The following is a 27,141-nucleotide window of genomic DNA, read 5'->3' as shown; positions in this document are numbered from 1 at the left end:
GAGAATGGGGAATTGCTTTAATGAAACTGATCTGTGCACATTTGAGATGGAATATTGCTTATGCATGGCTGGTTCCAATCTGATTCTAATTTATACTCTGAAGCTTTTTAGTTGTCTTCTTGGATGCAAAGTCCTCTCTGTCTAGCAAGGGGGGGGATAAGCAAAGGGGTTTTTGGATAGCGTCCTAGCCTTATACTTCATTCCTCTTCATGGGTGTGTCTGGTTCTTACATTTCAGTTTCTCAGTCTTCCTGTAGCCTTTACGGTCAAAGGAAGGCGATTTCTGACTTTTTTTGCCTTGCACGGGATAGAATAATTAAAAAAAAACCCCTCTGTTGGAGACTGGCAAATGTTTACAGCCACAAGGACTTCAAATGCAGGACCCACTCTTATTTGACTTCCGCACGCAACCCAGGCGACTCAACATGTAGGCTGCCTGGTTTACAAGGCTCAAATGCCCCATATTGCTTTGATATTTCCCAGCTTAGATGAGCTGAATATCACATGGCAGGGATTGGCAACAGACAGCGGAAAAGCCAAAGCAATTGCTTGCCCTTCGTACAGCATTGGTATTGATCAAATTGTCAGTTGCGAATTCATCTGAATAGGGTCCAAATGTGGAATTTGCCCTTCCGTTATTCCCTCCCAGATCCAAATGCTGTGTTCCTTTAAGAATTTAAAATTAAAACAAAACAGATGATTGCCTAGAACAGGAAGCAGCAGGAGACGAGCAGCAGCTTGACAGATGGGCAGTCCAAACCCACGATGGCGCTTCAACGGCTGCACTGGCAAAGAAGGGATTTTGCCATCGCAAACAAAATGGCACCTTGTGCTAAGAAAATGGGGGCACAACCTGGATTCCCATGTTGCTTGATCTTGAAGGAAATCTCCTGCCTTATATTCCTTTATAGCCTAGGACATACAGGGATATCCTCATGTCTGAGGCTAGAGGCTATTTTGACAGCACTTTGTAAATGCAATAGATCCTTCCAACCCCTTCCCTTGCATAGCTCCATTGAACTGCATTGGGCTTCAGTACAGTAATACTGCCCTACTTCACAGATAAACAATGTTAATCTGCGATGTTAATGCAAAGCATTTTGATCATAGTAATCTAGACCATCATGCAGTTGCTAAGAAGTAATATTGCAGGTGAAAGGTGGAAGATAATGTGCATACCTCCAGACACAACTTCAAGAACAGTGCCTTTTCAGTGAAGGCTGGTTCATGTCCATCTGCAAGTGTCAAGAATAGACATGGGCACGGACAGCATTACGAACAGAAAAAACCCACAAACAACCTAATCTGCTGTTCTCGAACAAGCTGTTCGTGTGGCCCCATCCTAAACGAACAGGTGGTCGTTAAAAGCCTCATTCATTGTCTTCAGCAGCCATTAGGCAAGCCAGACAGTCTGGCGACTGCGGCAATCAATCCCCTTGGCAATCGGAGGGAGGGAGGGACTGAACTCTGTCTGAACTCCTTCTGGCTTTCCTTCTGGCTTTAACCCTTCAAAGTACTTCCAGCAGAGAGTCCCGTTTTTGCCACTGTGAAGAGAAAATGACAGCCAATGGGGAGATCCATGGATCATGCCTTTCCCGGGGTGCAATCTCTCTGAATCTTGGGGGGGTCTTCAGAGGACAGTGAGGACTATGTCCCCTGCAAATTTGGTGGGTATTGGACATTGGGAAAGTCAGTTTGTAGGGTGTTTAAAGGGCCCTGCCCCTTGCATGTGGCAGGAAAGGGCCCTTTAAAGGGCCAGGTAAGTGGGTTTGAGGGGAGGGGGGTTAAGTGGGGGGAGTTGGGGTGGGGGTGGGGTCTGGCACCCATGAACAATGAACATGTCCAGGAACAGTTCATGTTCGTCCATGTTCATTGTTCATTGTTCGTAGATGGCACCAAACGACGAACAGGGTGTTCGGGGTTTTTTCCCATTCATGCCCATGTCTAGTCAAGAATCAAGAAATAAAGTGATCACACACAGGTATAAAACACCCCTGATGTTGACTCAGAAAATAAACTATGTATTATCTTTTATTTTGCTACTTTCAATTTTTATACTGCTTCTCTACAGTTAAAATCTCAAAGCGGTTTACAACAATTACAACTCTTTGTTAATAACTCTTTGATTATTAGTGTCACTGCTTGTGTGGAGGATTCTAGCTGAGTCCAGAGCATCAGACCCAATAACAACCACAGCAACAAAAGGGGATGTTGCATCTCTGCAGAACCGATTGAACTTGACACAAAATGACTACGTAGTGGATCTTTGAAAAGGTCAGCAAGTGCAGGGAAGGAATATCTCACCTAACTGGTGCAGGATAAAATGTTTTGGACTTGGTATAATATACCAATATGTCTGCCAGTTCCTCATAACAAGTTTCCAAATCTCTATCACAATGTATATAAATGAGCACCATCTGATGTGGAGATATCTTTTAATGAACATGCTACAAAACACATTCTTCATATCAAAGACGGCTATTGGTAGTGGTGGAGAAACTCTCTATCTGATGATGTTGCACCCACATAGTTTTTCTGTATGTTGTGTTGGACTGGTGGAAACTCATAATGAGGAATGAACTGGGACATGGGAAAAGTAATATGTACTTCAGCCTCTCGTCATCTTGGAATGTCCAGCAACATTGTGTCATCAGTGTTTGCCAATGCCAAAAAACCTCAGATGCAATACAAAACCAGACAATTACTGTCTTCAGTGACCAATGCAGTAGCCTTCTCTCTATGCTAATATGAGATACTAAAGGAATGCAGGCGCATTGTGCTTTTTTAAATCAGCCAATTCCAGCAGTTATAAAAATATATGAGAATAATGAGGAACTCAAATAATCTTTTTAAAGCCAGATTTATTTTTATTTATGTCATTTATAGTCCGCCTTTCTCACTGAGACTCAAGGCGGAATACAAAGTATGAGGTTAATACAACCAGTATCAAGTAAGTACATTTCAATACAATACAATAAGGTAAACATATACAAGTTTAAAGACATAGCATTAGCAAGGCTCCAAGACACAGTAGAGATACTGAAGCAAAACATAATCATTTCTAGGACTAACATTAGACAGCATGGAGTGATGGTTGTACATAGGAGTACATATTTAAAGCAGCAGATAATATATGAGGCAAAAAATAGTGATGAAGTCTATGATCCCCAACTTGTTAGTGAAGCACCTGAGACCCCATCCCTACAATGCAGCCCTCCCTCAGCAATACTAGCCCTCTATACATAACGCCTCTGCATATTCAGTCAATGTGCACAGAGGAGGAATGGTATGAACTCATAGCCCTTGCCTCCGTATGACTGCTGGCTTGTGAATGCAATGTCTGCCTTACTTACTGATTTATGCTACTGTTTATTCAACCATTGCCTTGAACAGAAAACACAACTAGAATACTAACAAGGTTTAGAAATCTGACAAACTATTATTACTGTCAATTATTGTGCAACCTGCAGACACAATGTCTACCACACACTACAGCATTCCTGGTGGTGGGGATGGGGGACTATGAACACAGGCTTCCGGTGTATGTAAACACTGTGGAACTAGTGAATTCATACCCCCTTCCCCTCTTTATGCGTTGATCGATTGTATGATCGGAATGAGCGTAAAAGGTTTTTGTTAAATAATGTAGAATTTAACCATTTTAGTCCTGGAAAATTTGAAGGGTTTAAGGGTGTAAATGCACAATTAATCCCGACCATGAGGTGTCTCTTGATGTTCGTGAAGCGGCAGCCGTATGTGCCCCTTTGCCTTGGTACTCTTTCATCTCAGAAAAGTACCATAAATTCATGAAGATTGTTTAATTGTTTAAAACGAAAGAATTGTTAATCCCCTTGGGTCCTCGTGTAACAAAATGATGGGTCTACTCTCTTATCTGTCTTTTATATCTTATGTTTTAATGTACTTTTATGTGTCTTAACTTATGGTTATGTGTCTTAACTTTATGATTTTCTTTGGCGCCTGGGATGTTATGGCAAAGAGGCGCCAAATAAACAGAATTTATTATGATGATGTGGAGTTCAAGTACTAGGAACAACTCAGAGACAATTTTGTATTATAACTGAAACTGAAATAATGTTTATCCAACCAGCTGCCCTATGAAAACTTGGAGATAAAGTAGTATGTGCAGCATGTATCATAGCAACTTGCCAAGGAAGTCAAAATAGAAACAGTGATGCACTAAACTTCACATAAAAGAAAATGGTAGTTTGGGTTTTCCTTGCATAGTATGTAATATTTTACTATTTATTTTATTTAAAGTATTTATATACCCATCTTTCACCGGAGAATCTCAGGACCCAATGAAGGTAACGACAATATAAAAACAGAATTAAACAAAATTTAATTGCGTTAATTTTGTTTAAAGTCATTATTTTAAAAATATATAAAAACATTATCAAATAATTTAATAAAACAACAAATATGAACATAAAATAAATTTTAAGACCTTCTATTAAAATATTTTAAAACTTTCTTTCTGATAAAATTATACATAATACAACTACTTTTCAAGGCCCAATTAACAGATGCAGCTACTGGAAGGCAGAAATCGGGAGTGGGAGGGAGTCAACTCTTACTATTTATTTGGATCACATTCTGAAACAGAACGTGTGTTTTTTCATGCACAAGCCATAGATTGTGCAATTTGGATTGTCCATTCTGAAAGTGTCCAGTTTCTGAAGTGAAGAGCTGCATAATCACATCTTTATAGACCTAAGGGCCACTGTCTCCTAGCATCATTCCACAGAAGATTTGAAAGGTACATTGAGTGCAAGTCACACATATTCACAGGGCTTTTTTTTCTGGGAAAAGAGGTGGTGGAACTCAGTGGGTTGCCAGCAGAGGGGGCAACTCTTGGCAGGAGGTGGTACCCTGGTACCACATGCATGTGCGCAAAGTGCACGTACACTCCCAGACCGCACGATGACATCACTTTGGCTCAGCTGGAACAAGGGAGGGGTAAAGTTTAAATCGCCCTTGGAGAAAATGGTCACATGGCTGGTGGGCCTGCCCCCTGATCTCCAGACAAAGGGGAGTTTAGATTGGCAAAATAAACTCCCCTCTGTCTGGATATCAGGGGGCGGGGCTACCAGCCATGTGACCATTTTCAAGAGGTTCTGGAACTTCGTTCCACTGCGTTCCAGCTGAAAAAAAGTCCTGCTTATTCAGATCCTGCTCCCCTATATATCCCCTGAAAACTACATGTACCTCGTTTCTCCAAGCAGTGAGAGGTTCTATGACTTACTTGGGTTGGTTCTCTTTGGAGGAGAGAGAACTTGTTGTGAGTTTGTCGTATTTACTTCATACACAAATATACAAGGAGAACGCAAGCAGAGGCATAGAGTCAAACTAGATGTGAGGGCATCCTCATGGTCTTCACAAGGATGCCACCATGATTTTAATGTCGTTTAAAAACATCACAAGGGCAGCACAGCAGGCTGAGGTGCTCTTGTACTGAAATAGCCACACCTCCCCCTGCCTCAGCTGTTACAGTACATGAAAAGCTGTGGAGAGAAAGTAAGAATGGAGGGAAAACAAGAGTGTTGTGATGCGGACCCAATAAAGACTGGGCCCTCGCAGCATTTTCGAATTACTATAAAATGGAGCAGCATCCTCACGGTAATGACAAGGATGCTATTTTGTCTCATTTGGCCCAGTACGAAGAAAATCCCCTTATCAGATACCCAGAGAAAGAGAGAGGTCCAGAACTCCAAGTTCCCTTGGCCAGTTCACAGTGGAGCATGTTTGTACCTTTCTCTGTATCTTCCAGTATCCAAAACCGTGCTTCCTTTTCTCCTAATTACACACCTGCCCACTTCCTTCAGCCCAGCCCCAAGGTCTCCTGGAACAGTCGATTTCCGAACAGCTGAGCCCAACAGAGGAGACACTGAATGCTTGCATGTGCAGCCCCCTTTGGGGGGAAATATTGTCCCCCATTGTTATTTCAGCTCAGGAAAATTGTGGGAGGGGGGAGGTAGGAGCCCCTCCTCCCCCCATGCAGCAGTTCCAATCAAAATTAGGCCCCTGTAGTGTTTTTAAATGGAGTTGCTAACAGGATCTTATGGCTGCAATATGATTGCTAGTCCCCAGGATGAACTTGAGTCGCTTATAACATGCCATTTGGCTGTGAGCCACAGTAATCAAAACCCAAATTGCTTACAAAGCCATAGAAAGAAAGAAAAACAGGATTACTACTGATCATATACTATACTCAGCTGAACTGGCAATATCAGTGTGGCTATTGGCCCAAACTTGGGGGAGTATATTCTCAAGAAATCAAGGACGAATCAAGAAAGCAAGAAGATACCATATCCATTTGGATTCCTGCCATTCCAAACCAGTCTCTGGGAAGTGAAAGTGAGATGGAGAAGGCAAAATCAAATCATTGTTCATTTCGTTTGTTTCTTTGTTAAAAACCGCAACCCTGATAACAGTATTTGAGTTCAACAAAATGAGCGTGTAAGTCCCAAATGCTTCAGACACAAAGAATAGTGACATTTACCAAAGCCCCAGGGAAGGATTTATCTTGCAACTAAGGTAACCAAGATAAGCTTAAAAAAAAATATTCAGTTGCCCATCAATAAAGAGTAGAACTTCAAAACAACACGAAGTGAGACGGGGCTGTAATGGCAATCCATCTCAATAGTTGTGCTTTTGACAAGTATTAAGGAGAGCAGTCTGAAGGAATGCAAGTAAGGGTCCAATTGGTGTGGCTTTACTTCCAATAATAGAGCGTGGGAATTTTTTCTGTATTGATAAGCATGCATACCTTTTGTAGTTTATGAGACTTAATGTGATGCTGTGACCAGTTTTTTGAATTTGGATGGAGGAAAACCTGGGTCCAAATCCCTGTTCAGCCACATAGGTGACTGTGTTGGCCGTATCCTTGTCCCTTAGACTCATCTACTTCACAGGACAGTTGGGTAGATAAATGGGATTATTAAATCTGGGGCTGAGAACCAAGCTGCAAGTGACAAATTACACTTGCCTGGCACGTGTATTTCTCCCTGTTCACGTGCCATTCACTTGCGCTCCACTGGAGAGCAAGTGAATGGCAAGTGAACAGGGAAGAATACACGTGAGTCTGTTCACTTGCCAGGCAAGTGTAACTCGTCACTTGTAGCTTGGCTCTGAGTCTAGCACTCACTTTCTCACAATTTTCTTTCATAGAACAGCCTCCTCCATCCCATGTGGTTTCTGTACATGTAGGTCCCACGAATCTCAGCTCAGCCTTTTTTGTACATCCAACCTATATGCTGTCCCTGGGCTTTTTGGTGCAAGGGTGGTATGCCAGTATGAATAATAATGGTATGGCAATATATGATTTGTTATGCTCTTTACCCTTCAGAGTAGACACCCAAGTCTCCGTGAGTCTGCTCCAGCTTTTGCAGTAGCAGCAGCTCAGCTGTTGGCCTTTCAGAAGCTTCCATGACTCCAGAAGTAGTAATAAGAATATTCCAATTGCAGTTGAGATTTTAAAGCTGCAGGGCTTTTTTCCAGCTGGAATGCTGTGGAACAGAGTTCCGGAACCTCTTGAAAATGGTCACATGGCTGGTGGCCCCGCCCCCTGATCTCCAGACAGAGGGGAGTTGAGATTGCCCTACGCGCCGCTCCAGCGCAATCTCAACACCCCTCTGTCTGGAGATCAGGGGGCGGGGCCACCAGCCATGTGACCATTTTCAAGAGGTTCCGGAACTCCATTCCCCCGCATTAGGTTAGACTACTGTGTGAACTTGCAAGATGGCATATAATGCTTTTTATATGTTAGTAATCAGGGCTTTGGAACGCAGGGGAATGGAGTTCCAGAACCTCTTGAAAATGGTCACATGGCTGGTGGCCCCGCCCCCTGATCTCCAGACAGAGGGGAGTTTAGATTGCCCTCTGCGCCACTGAGCAGCGCGGAGGGCAATCTAAACTCCCCTCTGTCTGGAGATCAGGGGGCGGGGCCACCAGCCATGTGACCATTTTCTTCGAGGGCAACCCACTGAGTTCCACCACCTCTTTTCCCAGAAAAAAGGCCCTGTAAAGCTGTATGTTGGGAGAACAGTCTGTACAGTTGATAGCGGAGCATGTTATACTAGAATTCTGTGAATAGATAAGTTTCCCATCTTTTACCAAACCCGATTCATCATTTTTGTACAAAATGTCCTTCTGGAATTCCTGCCAGAAGTAAGGGAAGCACAAGCACCATCGAAACCCAAAAAGTGTTTCCACAGCCACGTAACCTATGCTGAACAGCTTTCTGTTAGTGATCTTAGCTCAACAGATCCTGCAGCTAATTTGAAAATCGTACGGCAGCAGATAGAAAGATAAGGAAAGATAAGGTAATGGTATTATAGACATAAGCCCCGAAATGCTCTGGGAGCAACTTCAGAAGAAGGAAGGATAGGAACATTTTTCTCAAGGATCACTAAAGACTGCTTTTCATTGTACAGTGTAAACAAACACAAGGGCACTCTTGTAATTTAGTTCCTTATCTGAACATAAACATGGATTGGAAATCGGATTGGAATGATGAAGGCATACAACTTTCTCTGAAGCACCTACAAAATACAGGAACTATGGATGTGGCTCCCAGCTCTGGCTTGAAGCTGGATAACAGAGGCTTGCATCATTTCCCAGACTTCCTTTAGAAGGTCTGTTTGTATATACTGCCAGAAAAGCAGAAGCAACTCCACCAGCTTCCATGATGTCTATGTTGGGAGCTTGGCTGACACTAGCTGTCTGAGCAATGTGCATTGGGACTGCAGACTGCAACTACCCATTATTGCTGCTCTATTGGGATTGATATACTAATGCATGCACATCATTATTCAGCATGGGTTGTGGCTTAGAGGTAAAGCATTTATTTTGCATATGGGAAGATCCCATGTCCTATCCTCAACATCTCCAATTAAAAGATCTCATGTAGCAAGTGCTGGGAATGACTCTTCTCAGCCTGAAATCCTGTAGAGCCCTGCAAGTTGGAGCAGACGATACTTGTCTAGATGGCCTGACTCAATACGAAGTTGCTTTGTATGTCACATGTGAACAACTCACAGTTGAATATGTGAACGTCCTCTGTTGATAGTAATGTAGTGATGGTAGCCTGTATGAATTTCTGAATGATAGTTGTTTTCATACATGCTAGTCAACACTTGATGATACAGTGAAGAGAAATACATGTAATTAACTCATCTTCTGTTTCAAATTCACTAAGAGTATAATTGCATGTTGACTTTAACATTTAGAGAATGGCTTCTAGAATCTGCCTTTTGTTGGGGTACTGCTATACATTGGTGGCAAATGCCACCCACAGCAAGAGTTCATTCCCTCAACCAAGTGTGATACTGGTGGGCAAAAAGCTGTGACCACATATGTCTTGTAGCAATAGAGCTTCTACTTTTTGAGCACTGCCATGTTTGCAATATTCAAACCAAAAGAGGCTATCAAAGATGCTCACCCACCCAAACTTGCCAAAAAACACAAATGAGCACTGATACAGTGAACTAAATTCTTCACACAATGTTCACAAAAATAATTTAGTGAATTTGAAAGTAATATACAGGAGTGAATACAACATGTGAAATTCTAAAACATCATAATCACTATAATATCATCACAATCAATCCCGCTCAGCAAGGTGTTACAACACCGAGTAGCATGTGTATCCTCAGAAAAGGGAAGAATCCCAAGAGAACTCTTGAGAACTCTTGGGATTCTTCCCTTTTCTGAGGATACACATGCTACTCGGTGTTGTAACACCTTGCTGTGTGTGATTGATTGTGATGATATTATAGTGATTATGATGTTTTAGAATTTCACATGTTGTATTCACTCCTGTATATTACTTTCAAATTCACTAAATTATTTTTGTGAACATTGTGTGAAGAATTTAGTTCACTGTATCAGTGCTCATTTGTGTTTTTTGGCATGTTTGCAATATTAGCATCCCAACAAGATCCCAAGGCTTGTGTTGACTCCTTCATTGTTTGCATAGTTTCAGCTGCAATGAAATATGCAAAATACCCTGACCTGGATAGCCCAGGTGAGCCTGATCCCATCAGATCTCAGAAGCTAAGCAAGGTCAGCCTTGGTTAGTAATTGGATGGGAGACCTCCAACAAAGACCAGGGTTGCAGAGGCAGGCAATGGCAAACCACTTCTGTTAGTCTCTCACCATGAAAACCCCACCAGGGGTCGCCATAAGTCAGCCCTGACTTGATAGTACTCTCCATCACCACCAGTCAAGAAAATAGCAGAGTAACAGGTTTACATAGTCTCTCACAGTACTTAATCTGCCTCACAGAGTCATTATGAAGATAAAATGGAATAACCTTGTGAATGCCAGACTAAACTCATTGAAGGATTGTTGTATTAAATAAGAGCCATCATGGGGTTGGACTAGGACTGGGAAGGCCTGAGTTCAAATCTCAAACCAGGCAACCACAAACCTTACTGGGTGCCCTTGAACAAGTCATTCTCCCTTCAGCCAATCACAGGATTTTCGTGAAGATAAAATAGAAGAGGACAAGACAATGTATACCTCCTGAGTTCTTTGGAAGGAAGTACGACTACGAACTGAATAGTTAATAATAGTTAAATAACAGAGCTGTATAAATAAAATGTGTAATGACTAGACATGGGCATGAATGGGGAAAAAAACTTGAACACCCTGTTCATCGTTCAGTGCTCTCCATGAACAATGAACAATGAACATGGACGAACATGAACTGTTCCCGGACATGTTTGTTGTTTGTGGGGGCCAGAACCCCCCCCAAACCCCCCTCATTTAGCTCCCTCCCCTCAAACCCACTTACCTGGCCCTTTAAAGATCCCTTTAAACTATCAGCTGGCAGGCAGCAGGAGGGAATAATTTAAAGGGCCCTTTCCTGCCACGTGCAAGGGGCAGGGCCCTTTAAACACCCCACAAACTGACCTTTCCAATGTCCAATACCCACCAAATTTGCAGGGGACATAGTCCTCACTGTCCTCTGAAGACCCCCCAAGTTTCAGAGAGATTGCTCCCTGGGAAAGGCATGATCCACGGGTCTCCCCGTTGGCTGTCATTTTCTCTTCACAGTGGCAAAAAGAGGACTCTCTGCTGGAAGTACTTTGAAGGGTTAAAGCCAGAAGGAAAGCCAGAAGGAGTTCAGACAGAGTTCAGTCCCTCCCTCCCTCCGGTTGCCAAGGGGACTGATTGTAGCAGATGCCAGACTGTCTGGCTTGCTGAACAGCTGCCGAAGGCAATGAATGAGGCTTGCAATGACTACCTGTTCGTTTAGGATGGGGCCTCACAAACAGCTTGTTCGAGAACAGCAGATTAGGCTGTTCGTTGGTTTTTTCTGTTCGTAATGCTGTTCGTTTCCATGGCTAGTAATGACCACTTTTTACGGAGTAGGACTCTATATGCACAATTATCCATAATGATCATTTCCTTCCAATTTTCTTGTTTGACAGGCCCAGCTGTAAGGTACAGCCACTTTGAAGTCTCCAGACCAACTCCACCTCCTCTTGTTGGTCAACATACAGTGGATGTATTGAAGACGGCTCTGGGATATAAGGATGATACCATACAGGAACTGCTCACCTCCAGAGTAATAACGCAACATGAACTCATATAAATGGATTTGGCTTCTGATCCTGATGGAGAAGAAACTTTCTCATTCCTACTAGTGAGTGATTCCGCACACGTTGGATAATGCAATTCCAGTCCTCTTTATAGATCATTTGGAATGGATTTTTTTGTGTGCGGAACAAAAAATCCACCTCAAACAATTAATAAAGTGCATTGAAAGTGCATTATCCAACGTGTGCGGAATCAGCCAGTATCTCTTCCAGTTTGACAACCTAATGTTGATTAAGTTCTCTTTTTTATAATCAGAAGCACATTCAGCACAAAATATCAGTCTGTAAGGTTCCCCTCCAGTTTTGCAGCTTAAAAGGTACAATTGTGTATTTTGCTAAAATCCAGTTGCCAAATGGTTATATGGCTAATCACTTCCCCAGATTTGTTTTTGTAAACTAGGGAATATAATTTGCACCAGAATTTTAACTATCCTCAGCATTAGCTCCCCATAGAGATACAGTAAAGGGGGCAAATACTTGTAATACTTGCTTTCATTTTTTGCTATCTGCTTCTTTCTCATATGAAACCAAGATTAGGAACAAATGGATGTTCTCCATGATTAATTTTAATAGGAAGCTGAACATATTGTTAATCTGTAATGTAAGCCATGGAGAAAGAGGCCATTGTAAAATTAACCACATTTAAATTAAATTAACCATGTTCTATTATGAAATTATTTGTTTTCCTATTCAATGATAATCTACAGCTGTGCTGTGGTAATAAAGCTAGAATGTTACATTTATCTGGTTCTGCAAAGAAGAGAACACATTTGAATCCCAGCTAAGCTCTAGAAGACCCCAAGAACTACTAAATTCTGTCTCTTATTATATATTGGATTGTTTTGCACTTTTATAAGAAGCATCATCTTCCTAGAAGATGGGTTTGGCTTCAGAATAGAGTTGCCAGCCTCCAGGTAGTGGCTGGAGATCTCCTGGAATTACAACTAGTCTCCAGGCCACAGAGATCAGTTCACCTGGAGAAAATGGCTACTTTGGGGGGTGGACTCTATGCAATTATGCCATGCCAAGGTCCTTTCCCTCCCCAAACCCCACTTTCTCCAGGTTTCTCCAGATTTCACCCCCCAGATCTCCAGGAATTTCCCAACTTGGAGCTGGCAACCCTAGTTGAGAATGATTTTTTAAATTAAAACAAACCTCATTCAAGATAGAAATATGACAACAATAGCAAGTTTGCACATAAGCATCTATAAAAAGTTTCCAAATATCTAAAATTAAGTCCATATTCAATTGTTGTCTATATGCCATATGTTCAAATATTGAATAAGGTTATAAGGTCCTTGAGCCATTGAAATATGGAACGTGGACATTTATCTCTCTAGTGTTGTAATGTAGGTCTTTTGACTGGGGAGAAGGGCATGGAGGGTCCATTTTAGTTGACCATCAGTAAGCCTCTAAGAAACAGGCAAATAAGCTGCTGTAGCACAGTGGTTAAGTGACTTGGCTGTGAATCAGCACTCTACTGGTTCAAATCCCACTACTGCCATGAGCTCAGTAGATGGCCTTGGGTAAGCCACTCCTCTCAGCCTCAACTCCCCAGCTGTATTGTGAGAATATTATTTTATTTATTATTTATTTTATTTCATTATAGTTCTATTCCACCCTCCCAAAAAACGGGCTCAGGACAGATTACATCAGTTAAAAACACAGTCACAACAATAACACTAACAATAATAATAACACTAACTTGTTCACTGCTCTGGGTGAGGCACTAATATGTCTAGAAGAACAGTATATAAGTGCAGTTGTTGTTGTTGTTGTTGTTGTTGTTGTTGTTGTTGTTGTTGTTGTTGTTGTTAAAAGCTCATAAGCATCATCAAAAATCAATGAATATTCTAACACAAAGTTGATATGACTTCCTTCCCCAAAGATCAAATAACTGGACACCCCCCAAGCATATGTTTAAGAGATGTGTCCTGTAAGTTACAATGCAAGAAAGTGAACACTTTACTAAAAAGGTACTGTGGTATCCAATACATCCTGAACATATTTTTTTTGCTGAATAAGTTGCACCTTTAAATCCATAGAGACAACATGTATAACGTTTATATATTTATTTATTTGATTATTTAAAGCATTTGAATGCCACCTTTCTGTCTAAATAGGGTCCCAAACTGTGAACATTAAAAAAAATTAAAGCAACATTTCAAACAATTTAAATCTAAATTTAAAATAACAGTTTAAATCCTATAAAATAAGTCAATAAAAACCCACAAACACAACATCAAGAACAGGAAGGAGGGCAAATCAGTTATTGGGGGCATGCCAAATGAAACAAAAACAGGGAAGGAAGCAATAGAGAGGGACAGACAAATCTACCTGAGGAGAGGTTTCCAAAGTTTTGGCGCCATAACTGAGATGGCCCTTTCTCAGGTTACCACCTATGTAGTCTTGGATGATGGAGGCACCTGAAGCAGGGCTTCTAAATATGACTAGAGTGAATGGATAGGTTCATGTGAGAGAAGGCGCTCCTTAAACTTTGCTGGCCCCAAGCCATATAGGGCTTTAAAGATCAATACCAGCACCTTGAATTGGGCCCAGAAGCAAACTGGAAGCCAGTGTAGATGGAACAAGACACTGAAGTGATATGGTCCCCACAACCCCTCCAGTCAGCATCCTGGTCGCAACATTCTGTACCAGCTGTAGCTTCCAGACAGTCTTCAAGGGCAACACCACATTCAGTGAGTTGCAGAACTCTAATTTATATGTTTAAGGCTATATCCCATTGCTTTGGCAAAACTGGGTTGTTTAGCTCCTTCCATTCATTCCTAAGACTAACCTTGTCATATTTACTCATTCACATCAGATATCTACAAACCAGCAATGTAGGCTTTGTTTTCGGCATTGATTCAATGAGAATTTTCAAGAGAAACACCACTCAAATGCTCAGTGCTGCAGGGCCCTATTTAGATACCAACTAATGTTGCAGCTATAAATATTGCCATTCAACAGAAGCTGGCAAGTAATATCTAGATGTTAGCTGAGAAAATGACAGATCATCATAGCCTGTCTACTGGTCCAAAGGAAAAATCCCCCTGTTTGTCCAAGCTTTCCTTATAAAAGAAGTCTTCCAAATTTTAGATCTAGATTGACCCATAATGTTAATGTTAACACTGGGAATGATTACTATTACCTGAAATGATTAAACTTGGTACGACTTATCTGACATTTCATAATATGGAAATGAAAATTAAAAGCCAAGTTCAGTCACAATTTCTGAGTAAAATCCAAACACTCCCAATTACAGCAATGAGGGCCGAGGAGCTTAAGAACAGAAGAGAGCCTGCTGGATCACCTCAATCTGGTCTAGCATCCTGTTTCATTGAATGGCCTACCAGTGTCCACAGCGGGCCAACCAACATGGCATAGAGGCCAAAGCCTTCTCTTGCTCTTGTCTCTTTGCATGGGTGTTAGAGGTTTACTGCCTCTGGATGTGGAGGTTCCCTTTTGACACCACAGCTAGTAGCTATTGTTGAACTTATCATCCATGGATCTGTCTAATCTTCTTTTAAAAGTCAGCTATGTTACTGATTAGTAGAAAAACCCGAACCATGTGGTTCATGGTCCGTCAAATTTCACAAATCACGAACCACGGACTTTCATGAACCTGCCCCTGGTTTGCGAACCAGTTCATTTGGTTCATGAAAACGTCACACCCAGTGGCAGAAAATCGGCACTTCCAGGTCAGCAGAAGTTTACTTCCGGGTCAGCAGAAGGTCTGCAGGAAGTCCATCCCCTGTTGCCTAGGAAACTGATTGATTGGCACCAGGCTGTCTGCAGTGACGAACCAAAAAATGAACCAAACGAACCAGCCTAAACATTCGTAGTGGTTCGTCAGAAATGGGATCTGACAAACCGTGGTTCATGAACCATGAACCGGCCTGGTTCGTGCTTAATTTTGGTTCATATTTCGGTTCATGACCATCTCTACTGATTAGTAATTGGCAGGTTCCTCCTCAGTTTGGAACACTAATTTGAGCTCCGTTTGAATCAAGCTCTGTTCACTTTTTAAAATGTGATTCTGTTCTGATCTAAGGCCCCATTGCAGTCCTAAGGATGTCATCAAGAGCACAAAGGGATCAGAACTCCATATGCTAGCAGCTAAGGGTGTTCTGAATCATGTACAATAGAGCATCCACAGCTATTAGGATGCATGGGAAGTGCAGTTCCCAGTGTTTCCCAGCTCAGTAGCTTAGGCTAGAAAGCATTTTCAGTTATATATCCTAGGTTTCCCAATGTTGATGACAGAGCATTCTGGCCACATCTGCTGAATGCATATGTACCTCTTTTACCATTCTGAACCCAAGCAGTAAATCAACAGAACATTCACAGCCAGCAGAATTCATCTATGAACCAGGTAATTATAAACTTTGGTACCATCAATAGTATTGGGATCCAAAATTAAAACCCAGCCTGCACCCCATTATCACATTTTCAACAGTTCCTTTCCTTAGAAACAGATGAGTTAGCCGTGTGAGTCTGTAATAGCAAAATAGAAAAGAGTCCAGTAGCACCTTTAAGACTAACCAACTTTACTGTAGCATAAGCTTTCGAGAATCACAGTTCTTAAAAGCTTATGCTTATTGCATCTGACAAAGAGAACTGTGGTTCTCGAAAGCTTATGCTACAGTAAAGTTGGTTAGTCTTAAAGGTGCTACTGGACTCTTTTCCTTGGAAACCTATTGGTGAATTTCAGAAGGCCTGACATCATATCAAGAACGACCCATTGCGTGAATAAAGCTCATAGAATCTAGCCCATGGTTAACGGCATGCAGTACATGAAAGCAAAACCGCTTTTTGTATACAAAGCAGTATGACATTTCTTCAATCAGGGTGAGGGGAAGAGGAGACCCACAATTCTTAATCTTGGAGACATATAATTTAGATCAAAAATACATTCTGAACCAGCAGATTCAAAACTTGTTTCTTTGTATGTGTGTGAGTGTGTGTGTTTGGCTAAAGTGAAGTCATGTTCTCCTTTCCATGAAACTAAATAAAACTAACCCAAACTGACACTCAGCAAATAACGAACATATTTCACTCAAAGGATCGGAAACAGGCCTGCCATTCTAAATGGCCTGTCACTTTGTTTCCAGTTTAACAAACAACATCCTCCATGTTAGATTGGAACTTCACAACTATAGATTACTTCCCAGAAGGGGGAAAGAAAATTATTACATAATTACATTGAAATAGAACTGTACTGTGGTTGCTTGAGTTTGAAGTTCTGTGGTAAGGATTTCCTTTGTCAGCTTATTTAGTGTATATCTATATGTTCTCATTCCCTGATCTCCTCTGAGTCTTTTTTCCTCCCTGCACATGTGTGTTGTACTATATTCTCAGTACCAAAGTCAATAGCACTTTGCCCAGATGCTGAACACTGCATGAGGTCCTAGAAGGAGGTATGCCTCAAAGAATCTGAAGTCTGGCATGAGTGCTGAGGGAGGTAAGCAGGGGTAAGAGTTCAGATTTAAGGGTGAGATTCGGAAAGATAATGGCATCATTCAATGTTAGTCCAAAAAGAGCAGCCAAGATTACTGAGAGAAACAGCAACTAGACGTCGGGGTTAGATGAAAAGGTTTGGTCCAAAAGAGAGAACGGGTTATTGCTGAAAACGATTCCTTCCAAATTCATATTTACAAACATGTGTGCTGCTTCTGCTGAGCAAGGGGCATTTCTTTTGCTTTTCTAAGAATGGAATACATAAATGACAGAGTGAAACCACACTCGGCTTCTTTCAAGGCCTCTGAAAAGGATCCGTTTCAACAGTTTGCTGAGCTATGGAAAGAACCAAGAGTCACAGAATCAGCTTGTACAAATCTGAGAAATCCCATTGGCTTAGTTTTTCATTCCACAGTTTGTTTATTTAATTTTGAAAATTCATATGCCTCCTAAGGTTGCCAGCCTTCTGGTGGTGGCTGGAGATCTCCCAGGATTACAACTGATTTCCAGGCCATAGTGATCAGTACCTCTGGAAAAAACAGATGCTTTGAAGGGTGAACCCTTTGAGGTCCCTCCCCTCTTTAAACCCCCATCCTTTCCAGGCTCCACCCCCCAAGTCTCTAAGAATTACCAAACCTGGAGCTGGCAACCCTAATCCTATCCATTCCAGATGCCTGATCAGAGTGGTTTACAGCTAAAACAATGCAATCAGGCCATTAAAACATGTCTGGGAATGAAAAAAAACCCATAAAATTACACATAGCAACTGAAATGGTATTAAAGAGTCCTCAGGCCAGAAGCAAACCATAAAACAACATAAAAAAGGGGAAAAAACTTCTTTGTTAAAAGCCAGGGTAAAATGTAGGGTTGCTAACTCCTGTCTGGAAAATTTCTGGAGATTTGGGGGCAGTGCCTGTGGAGGGGAGAATTTCGAGAGGAATTTCACCTGCACTCTATGGTATATCATGGAATTTGCCCTCTAAACCTGCCATTTTCTCCAGAAGAACTGATCTCTGTAGTCTGGAGATCAGTTGTAACTCTAGGAGAAATCCAGGACCCATCTGGAGGTTGGCAATAGACATAAGCACGAACAGAAAAAAAAACGAACACGGTGTTCGTTGTTCATTGCCATCCACAAACAATGAACATTGATGAACATGATCCTGTTCATGAACATGTTCGTTGTTCGTGGGGGCCAGCAGGCTCTCCTCCAGCCATCAAGATCCCTACCACACCACTCCCAGAAACCCTACCTGAGCAGGCAGCAGGAAAGGTGCCAATAATAAATAATAGCTTGGCCCCAGAGCCTGGCAGCAGCCCTGGAACCTGAAGGGGTAGATCTCTATCCCACCACACACAAAGAAAATTCAAGCTCCAATGCACTTACCCTGTCTCTCTAACAGCAGCTGTCTCTCCCTGAAAGCAAGATCTGGGAGCCCCCCTCCCCCCTGGTCTTTTCCTCTTGTAACAAATTTGGAGCTCCAGTCCACACTGCCTATCCAGTCCAGTCCAGTCCAGTCCAGTCCAGACCTGCCTATCAAGCTAAATTGGGCTTAAATTGGGGGTTCCAGGGCAACAGCAGGAGTTCAGACAGAGTTCAGACAATCCCTGCCTAAGTTGCCAAAGGAATTTGCAGGTGCCAGACTGTCTGGCTTGATGAACAGCAAGGAACAGCAATGAACAAGGCTTGCAACGACCACCTGTTCGTTTAGAATGGGGCCTCACGAACAGCTTATTCGTGAACAGCAGATTGGGCTGTTAATGGGGTTTTTTTTCATTCGTATTGCTGTTCATGCCCATCTCTAGTTGGCAACCCTAGAAAGGAAATGTTTTGGCCTGGCACCTAAAGGAAAGTAAGACCAGCACTAGACAAGCATCAAGGAAGAGGGTATTCCCAAAGGCAAGGCACCACAACTAGGAGAGTGTAATCCAAGTCTGGGAACCAGCCCGAGAGCCTATTTTATGCTAACGGGAATAATCCAGCTTTTGCTAGTTCCCCAGGGCAAACCTGGGATCCTGTCCAAGGGAATGAACTCTGTTGGGCCAGATTATCTGGTTGGAGCAGGCAGCTGCTGTAGTAGTGAGTACGAGCACAGTGGTGGCCCACCTGCAAGCTGGCAACCCTGTCTGGCAACTAATTCGTACATACTGAATTAAACCCGTGAGGATCCTCCCCTACATGTCTTGAGGAGGGAAACAGGAAATAGTTTATAAGGCCTCACTTAAAGGCATGCAAACATACATCACAGGTCAATCTTGATCATGACCCCAGCATGTGTAGGGAAGGGACTTCAACCTCCCCAGTCCCCAGCTCTGTAAAATCATGCTGGTCCTGGAAAGCATTTGACAGCATTCTTTGGCTGTTGATCTGTTCCTGGTTTTATTCTCTAATACGGTTTTATTGTTGCGATTCTTTTGGTTTTAATTGTATGGTGCTTTGGGTCCCATTTTGGGAGAGGAGAAGGGTTTTAATTAAATAATATTAACTCAATAGCAGCGAAAACTAAACTGTACCAGAGTGCTGATTTTAGGTGCTGCATTATTGAGTAGATGTTGAGTAGTTTTCCCTGAGGAAGAACATTGATGGTTGAAGCACATCCGGAAATCTGGTTACCAATTTGTTCATCAATCTTCTGTCACCTGTTGCTTTTGCCTTTTCCTCCGGTTACACACAGAGAGCCTGAGGTGCACTAAAGGACAAGGATGAATAATTTTGCTAATTCTTTACAAAACATTGTCATGCTTCTGGTTCTTTCTTGGCAAGAGGTCTTCAGCGTGATTATAGACCTTAAAACCTATCCCTTGGGAAACTAGCCACCAGAAGCAAATGCTTACAGTGGGTCCGATCAAATGATCCACAAAGAGAACCCTGCTCAAAAGATGGAAACTTCTTGCCTCACTCATTGCTGTACCCCCCCTAAACTCTGCCCCAGTGGTTTCAGGACCCCCCCCCCAGGACAGCACAGGGTGTGTTGAAGTCTACCATAGGAGTAATCAGTAAAAACCACTTCCCAATAAAACCTAGCAGGAGGAAAGAGTCAGCCTGGTACACCATGGGGAGTGCTGAACATCTGGAATGGTGGTCTACAAACCCCACATGGCTTGTCAAAGTAAACATATGACTTATATATGAAATTGCCTCTTTACACTGGGATACTAAAGTTTCTATTTTTACATTTATGTCATTTTTGGCCGTTACTATTAATCAAATGAAGGTCTGGGATTAAAAGGAGTGGGAAAACCGAGCTGCCAGTCATGGTCAAAGCCAACCTTCTGCTCACATTTCCAGGTGAGGCTTCACATAAATTAATAGGAAATCAGTGATTTCCTCAAAAAACTAAAAGAAACCTCTATAACGAGGTCTTCAATCTCAAGTGTCTCCGTGTATTTTAGCATTTGTAAATTGTTAGCATCAGAAATGTTGAATGAGACCAGCTATTCTTAAGCTCAGAAAACTATTATGAACATCTTTAAATCAATAATTACATCTTTAAGTTGCCTCCAGCCCGTTTTAAATATCCTTCTATTCTCATAGTCATGGGGTTAGGTATAGCCAACTCAGTCTCACCCAGTTCCTCTCTATTCTACAGTCCCTGCCCCACAACTCCCACAATTTCCAGCATAGCCTTGAGGATGGGGGGAGTCAACACTTTCACCAACAGAAAAGCAAGTTGGATCCAAAATACGGTAACTAAAGGAGGATTTTTTCAGGACTACTTAAGAATGATAACAGAGATATTGATATTGGAAAAACATTATCTTAAGCCAATGGGAATTTGGAGTGGGCAAAGCTGGGCAGGCCAGATGTGTGGGGCATGAAGTACTGTGCTTTTCAGTGAAGAGCATCAAGTAGGGCTAATTTTTTTTGAGCCAAACATTTTTGTATTCAAAGAAAGAGCTCTAGATCTTTCAGTGGAGGCTATCATGTCACAAACTAAAAATCCAGTTTCTCTAAACGTTGGAAGTTTGGGTGAATGAGTGCCCTGATGGAGTTTTTTGGCCTCATCTTGCCTATGGGCCTGCTACCACTACTAAAAGAGAAATCAGTTACTTTCCTGGGCTTTCACATCCAAATGAGAAGGCTAGAACGTCTCCTGTTGTCATCTAGGATTCTATATGTAGGAATTTTTTAAAAATTCAGTCATCATGGGAACTTATATTTGCAGCCCAAAGTGTCATAACCAAGGCATCAGTTTAGCACCTCAGTAAGAACTGAACCTAAAATACAGAGCATGGAGAGTGCATTGTGGGATTTGAAGAAGAGATATTGCGGGTTGGATCCTGCCAGCTTTTCCACTGAATCTTACCTATTTAATTTATTTATTTAATCAAATTTATATCCCACCCTCCCCATGAACAGGCTCAGAGTGGCTCACATCAATAAAAAATACAAAGTTAAAACACAGTAAAATTAAGATTAAAAATTACCCAAGTCCCCTTCCTGCTACAACTCCTATCCCCTGTGGGTTTTGTACCCATGATTCTCACTGTAGCCTTTTTGGCTGCTTAAGGAAGGTGCCACTTCCTTTCTCAACAGCTGAAAAGTTGTTTGTGTCCAACCTCTAGATTCAACATTTCAGACCCCATAAGAAACGACCAGTGATTGGATCTAATGATGCCTTTCTACTAAGCAAGAAGTCTTTTGTTGGTTGGCGAGTCGGCGACTCATTCCGTTGGAAGAATAACATCTTCCTCAAGCAGGAGGAGTACAATGTTTTGCCATATAAATATTTTTGTGTGTTTTATTTCTGCTAATTAATGTGTAGGGTTGAATGTATGTTTGCTATGGTTAAAATGCAGGCCCCTACGAGAACAAAGGGAAGGCTGGATGGGTGAGTGAAGTATATTATGACTAAATAGTAGCTGTACCCTAGGTGGTGGAGTGAGCTGCAGTTTAGTCAGAGTTCTTCTGAGGGAAGGAGTTGGGTGTGTTGTTCTAGTGTTGATCAGAGCTGTTCTGGAAGGACTGAAGTGCTATAATCTGAGGGAAATCTGTATATTCTTTTCTTTGTTGATAATATTAGCCTAAGTGGCAACTGGGGGAAAGTATGTCTTTGTGACTGAGTCCAATTAGAAAAGTTTGAAGATCTATGCCTATCTTGGAACTATTATGCTTCTGAACAACTCTGAAACTCTATTTCTGTTTAAGTAAAATGCCTGTTTTATATAGAGCAAAGGATCCTTTATTGCCTCACAGCCGATTCCACACACTGACTGTTCTGTCATTCTGTCAAATATAGCAAAGCCTTCCTGTACTATAAGTCAAACTGAGAGAAATAAGGCAATAGACTTTGATGACAGCGAAACCTTGGCAAACCAAGGGAATCAACCCAGATAGTAATGAACTGTAGCAAACAATTCCGGGAATATTAAGTTATCAATATTTTATATTCAGTGCAAAGGCGCAAAGTGCAAAGTGCAATTATATAAATATACAAATTGATAAATATACAATAAATACAAAAGGAATATCTGCTTTCTCTGTCTCGACGTGCAATAAATATTACTTATTTTTATCCTTTGTCCAAATCATTATGGAGGAGGTTTTCAGAAATCCATGTCCGTAAATGGTATATGATGGAAATTGGGCAGCATACAAATGGAGAGTCCAGATGTGGATGCTGGGTGACTCCAGTCCAAACTGTAAATTGTTCCAAAAGTGCCGATGGGATTATGCGTGCATATTTATACAATTCCCATTTTGTATATTACATACTTCTTCCTGGGCACAATTAAACATGGACTGTGGGCAAGAGTATACTCCCGAGTATATTCCCGAAACAGGAATTGTATAAATATGCACGCATAATCCCGTCGGCACTTTTGGAACAATTTACAGTTTGGACTGGAGTCACCCAGCATCCACATCAGGACTCTCCATTTGTATGCTGCCCAATTTCCATCATATACCATTTACGGACATGGATTTCTGAAAACCTTCTCCATAATGATTTGGACAAAGGATAAAAATAAGTAATATTTATTGCACGTCGAGACAGAGAAAGCAGATATTCCTTTTGTATTTATTGTATATTTATCAATTTGTATATTTATATAATTGCACTTTGCACTTTGCACCTTTGCACTGAATATAAAATATTGATAACTTAATATTCCCGGAATTGTTTGCGACAGCGAAACCTTGGCTGTTTCCACACGGCTTACCTTCCCTCAGAACGACCCGGAACATTGCACAAAAACTGCGGAAGATAGCGTTTTCTTGCATGAGAAAATGTGATCTTCTGTGTTTTTTGCGCAATGTTCCGGGTCGTTCCTAGGGAAGGTAAGCCGTGTGGAAACGGCCCCTGTGGGAATGGTAAGGAAAGCAGTAAGGCAGGTATATATAGGTCTTATAAGGGGGGGGGGATGTCAGAAGGAGTCTTCTACCAACAGGAGGACTCTTTCTTCCTATAGAAAGTCTTCCTCCAATGAGCAATCTTTCCTTAGTAAGGAACTTACTAAATCCTTCCTTTAGATGGGGACTGTTGGATCCAATTTCAACATTCTACCACAATATTCAACCCCTTTTCATAAGGGAAACTTTCTGCAAGAACTTGGGAGATTCTCAGCTGGTATAGAATTAGTATTGCACAGTAGACCTTAAATTAGGTAATTTAAAAAAATTGGTATTAACATACAGAAATACAGTGCCTTCCCAGATTGTAAATTGTTGCTCAACACATGCCCAGCTTTACAGTCTCAGATCCCAAAATCAGAAACCACAGGTTTCAAACCTTCCATTTACTGAAACTGAGCATAACTGTCTCAGTTGCTACATTGTGAAAGACTTCCAGAAATCGTTCCACCACAAATATTACTCGAAACAAACACAGTGCTTTAAAAATGTTAAAATTCCAATTGGATCCATTTTTAAAAAATTATTGCAACATTACTTCTTCCAAAAAACTCTACATTTTGGAAGACAGTGAAAACACCAAAGGCAAAATGGCACGCACCAGTGTTTGACTGTTTACAATATTTATTAGTAACATTCTCTGCTTTACAAAGTACTTGGAGCACCATTTAGATTGCTAAAGAATGAAGCCAGCTTGGGATGCCATCATAAAGTTATAATGAAGTAAAGAAGCTAGCTTAGTACTGAAACAAAACCTGTTCCTATAGTAACATCAAACTCTGGCTGCTGGTACTCCCATGGTAGCTTTTCAGCTCTGAAGCTTGATAGACATTCATATGCAAAACAAAATATGAAATTAGATGAGTTACTGGTAATGATGGAGGAAATTGACTTAACCAGTACAAGACCCTGATAGTGTAGCTGACTGCAATTCCTAGAACACTTTCTTGAGAAAAAGCCCCATTGAATAGAACTAAATGGGATTCGGAAATCTTTGAACTGTGCTATAAGCTCGTTTGGTGATTCTAATGTGGACAAGACTATGGGCCAAGCTACACATGACGAATGACACTTGAACAGCAAGTGTATTTCTCCCTGTTCACTTGCCCTCCACTCAATCCACTTGCCGTTCAAGTGTCATTTGTCATGTGTAGCTTGGCCCTGAGTTTAACTACATGAGCGAAGTTGGCAGAAAATAAAGGAATTCCCTTGCTCACTCCAACATATCTGCACAAAATCAGTTCACCGTGTGGTTCATGTCTCCAGCAACTGCCATGCTGTCAAAATAATATTAGGATTTTGTACAGATAGTTTTCCCCTTTACACCTTCAGAACTAAAGAGTCACTGCTAAGTTTACAAGCCAATGATTTAAGCCATATCACAAGGATTAAAGTGAGTTAAGTTTTTGTGAAATATCCTCTAAGGGTTTGTGGATCAGGATGTTTGCCTATAGCAACACTCACTATGGATTGATACTGGATGCTGACCAAAATAGGAAGCCCCATTTCGCAAGTCCTTTCATCAGCTAGATAAGCCCCCCTTTGCCTATTTCAGCTGTCTGTTTGGTCCACATGCAAACAGAGGCAAAAAAGGTCACTCCCAACAAAGTGGTAACTGCCTTTTTAAAGGAGGGCTCTGCATCCTTCCCTCTTCTTTGGGAAGTCCTTTGCCTAGCAAGGAGAGATGCAGGTCCTACTGTGGACCAGCATCTTTAAAGTAACACTTGTCACGAAAGAAGGAGGAATCACCTTTTTTCTACCTAGAGAGATTTTTCATGAGGGCTAGTTTCCATTTTGGTTGGGGAGACTGAAAAGGCAATTTCCATGCCGAAAATCAAGCCTGTTGAAAATTCAGTGGAGCACGAATTGCAATCCAGTCCGAGCGAAATTATTGTAGATTGTACTGATGATGCTCCAGTGATTGGGGTAGAGGCATGGCTCAGGGGTAGACCATCAGCTTGGCATGCAGAAGGTCCTGGGTTCAATCCCCTCCAGCAAAAAGTTCAAGTGGTAAGTCATGTGAATGATCCATAGCTGAGAGCCGCTGCCAATTGACCAACTTTGATGGAGCAAACCATAACAACAACATCCTTGTGCTTATGTACCACTCTTATGGACAACTTAATGCCCTCACAGAGCAGGTTACAAAGTGTGTTGTTATTATCCTCTCAACAATCACTCTGTGAACTGGGTGAGGCTGAGAGAGCTCTGAAAGAGCTGCAACTGACCCAAGGTCACCCCGCTAGCTTCAAAAATAATAACAACAACAACTTTCGTTTTATATACCACCCTTCAGGACAACTTAATGCACACTCAGAGCAGTTTACAAAGTGTGTTATCATTATCCTCACAACAATCGCCCTGTGAAGTGGGTGGGGTTGAGAGAACTCCAAGAATCAAACCTGGCTCTCCAAATTAGAGTCCTGCCACTTTGAACTACTACATCAAACTGGCTCTTCTTGATGGTCTGACTCAATATAAGGCAGCTTCATGCATTCATGTGTGTCTAAGATCAGGTGCTTGCAATACCTGAGCCAATTATATGACTGAACCTTGCAGAAGAACTACTGACCAGTGGCTGTGGAGTGTAAAACTGTGGAGTACCTGATGTTCCAGCTGCAGATTCATTCCAGAGCTTGGCAGGCAGGTAGTATATGGAGCACATAGTGTTTACAGGACTGATAATAGAGCCCCATAGAATCTGGAAGCAACACAATGCAAACCAACACGGCTTATGCTGGAGAGTGATTTACTTGCAGTGTTGGTCTAACAGTAACCTGAAGTTTGTTTGAGGGTTGAAATATTCCTGCAAGGGATGTGTGTGTTCTAAGGAGCCATGTGCTGTTTCCAAGGGATGCCTTCCAGGGAACTAAGTAAATTGTTCACAAAATGGTCATTTTGCATAGGGCTAGTTGGCTTATTCCATAGGTCAATGAGTTCAGAACCAGAAATGGGACTTACGGAAATCCCCTGGAAAGCAACACAGCATGAATTATGAATATTCCCAATTTGTGAGTGATCCGCAAACCCAGAATTATTTGCTGATGGTGCAAATAACTTAATATAATGAATACATTGGAGAAGCCTGCGATCTGGTCTCAATCAGTTCTCAAGCACCAAAAAGGTAAGTCTTGCCAGACAAATATTATGTTACTAATTATTCACCTAGCTGTGCTTTACACTTGCAGGGCTCTTTTACAGATAATGTTTCAAAATTGTTCATGAGGAATTCATTGCAAATATCTCACGGGTCACTTAGTTTCCTGAAAGCTGAATCAGATGTTCAAAAGGGTAGTACGGAAAAGGCCAACCAAAGTATTTAGCATTTGCACATATATTACTGAGTTGAGTAAAGAGGGGTGGGTGGGAAACCAGAATAACTTCCTGGAGAGAAAGCTTAGCTTCTCAACTTCTGCAGATAAGGTGGAATAGTAATGGCACAGTTGCCATGTCTTCATAGGATTGGCTAGCAGTAGAACAGTCGTGAATAAATTTATAGTTAGCAGAGCAACAGTAACTGCTTCTGGTGGGTGTTTTCTAATTGCCCTGAGAACAAAGAGTGGATGAAACTTTTTCACTGGCTCCATCCTTCATATAGCAAAGTAAAAAGGAAAGAAGTCCCTGCCCTTTTTATTTATTTATTTATTTAATTACATTTTTAGACCGCCCTCCCTGTCAGACGGGCTCAGGGCGGTTTGACAAC

The 27,141-nt window shown here is 41.6% G+C and overlaps 1 protein-coding gene across 1 annotated transcript in view; it reads left to right on the top strand.

Annotated features, from left to right (window-relative positions):
* Positions 1–12,291, top strand: part of SUGCT (succinyl-CoA:glutarate-CoA transferase) — a 427,037-nt gene extending 414,746 nt beyond the window's left edge. Inside the window, exon 14 of the mRNA XM_054990749.1 lies at positions 11,456–12,291. Coding sequence (XP_054846724.1) covers positions 11,456–11,619 — 164 coding nt within the window. The 3' untranslated portion in view covers positions 11,620–12,291. The remainder of the gene's footprint in view (positions 1–11,455) is intronic.
* The last annotated feature ends 14,850 nt before the right edge of the window (positions 12,292–27,141 follow it).

This window comes from Eublepharis macularius, chromosome 11, assembly GCF_028583425.1.
Source record: "Eublepharis macularius isolate TG4126 chromosome 11, MPM_Emac_v1.0, whole genome shotgun sequence".
Classification (NCBI taxonomy): domain Eukaryota; kingdom Metazoa; phylum Chordata; class Lepidosauria; order Squamata; family Eublepharidae; genus Eublepharis; species Eublepharis macularius.
This window is presented reverse-complemented; position numbering and strand designations above follow the sequence as displayed.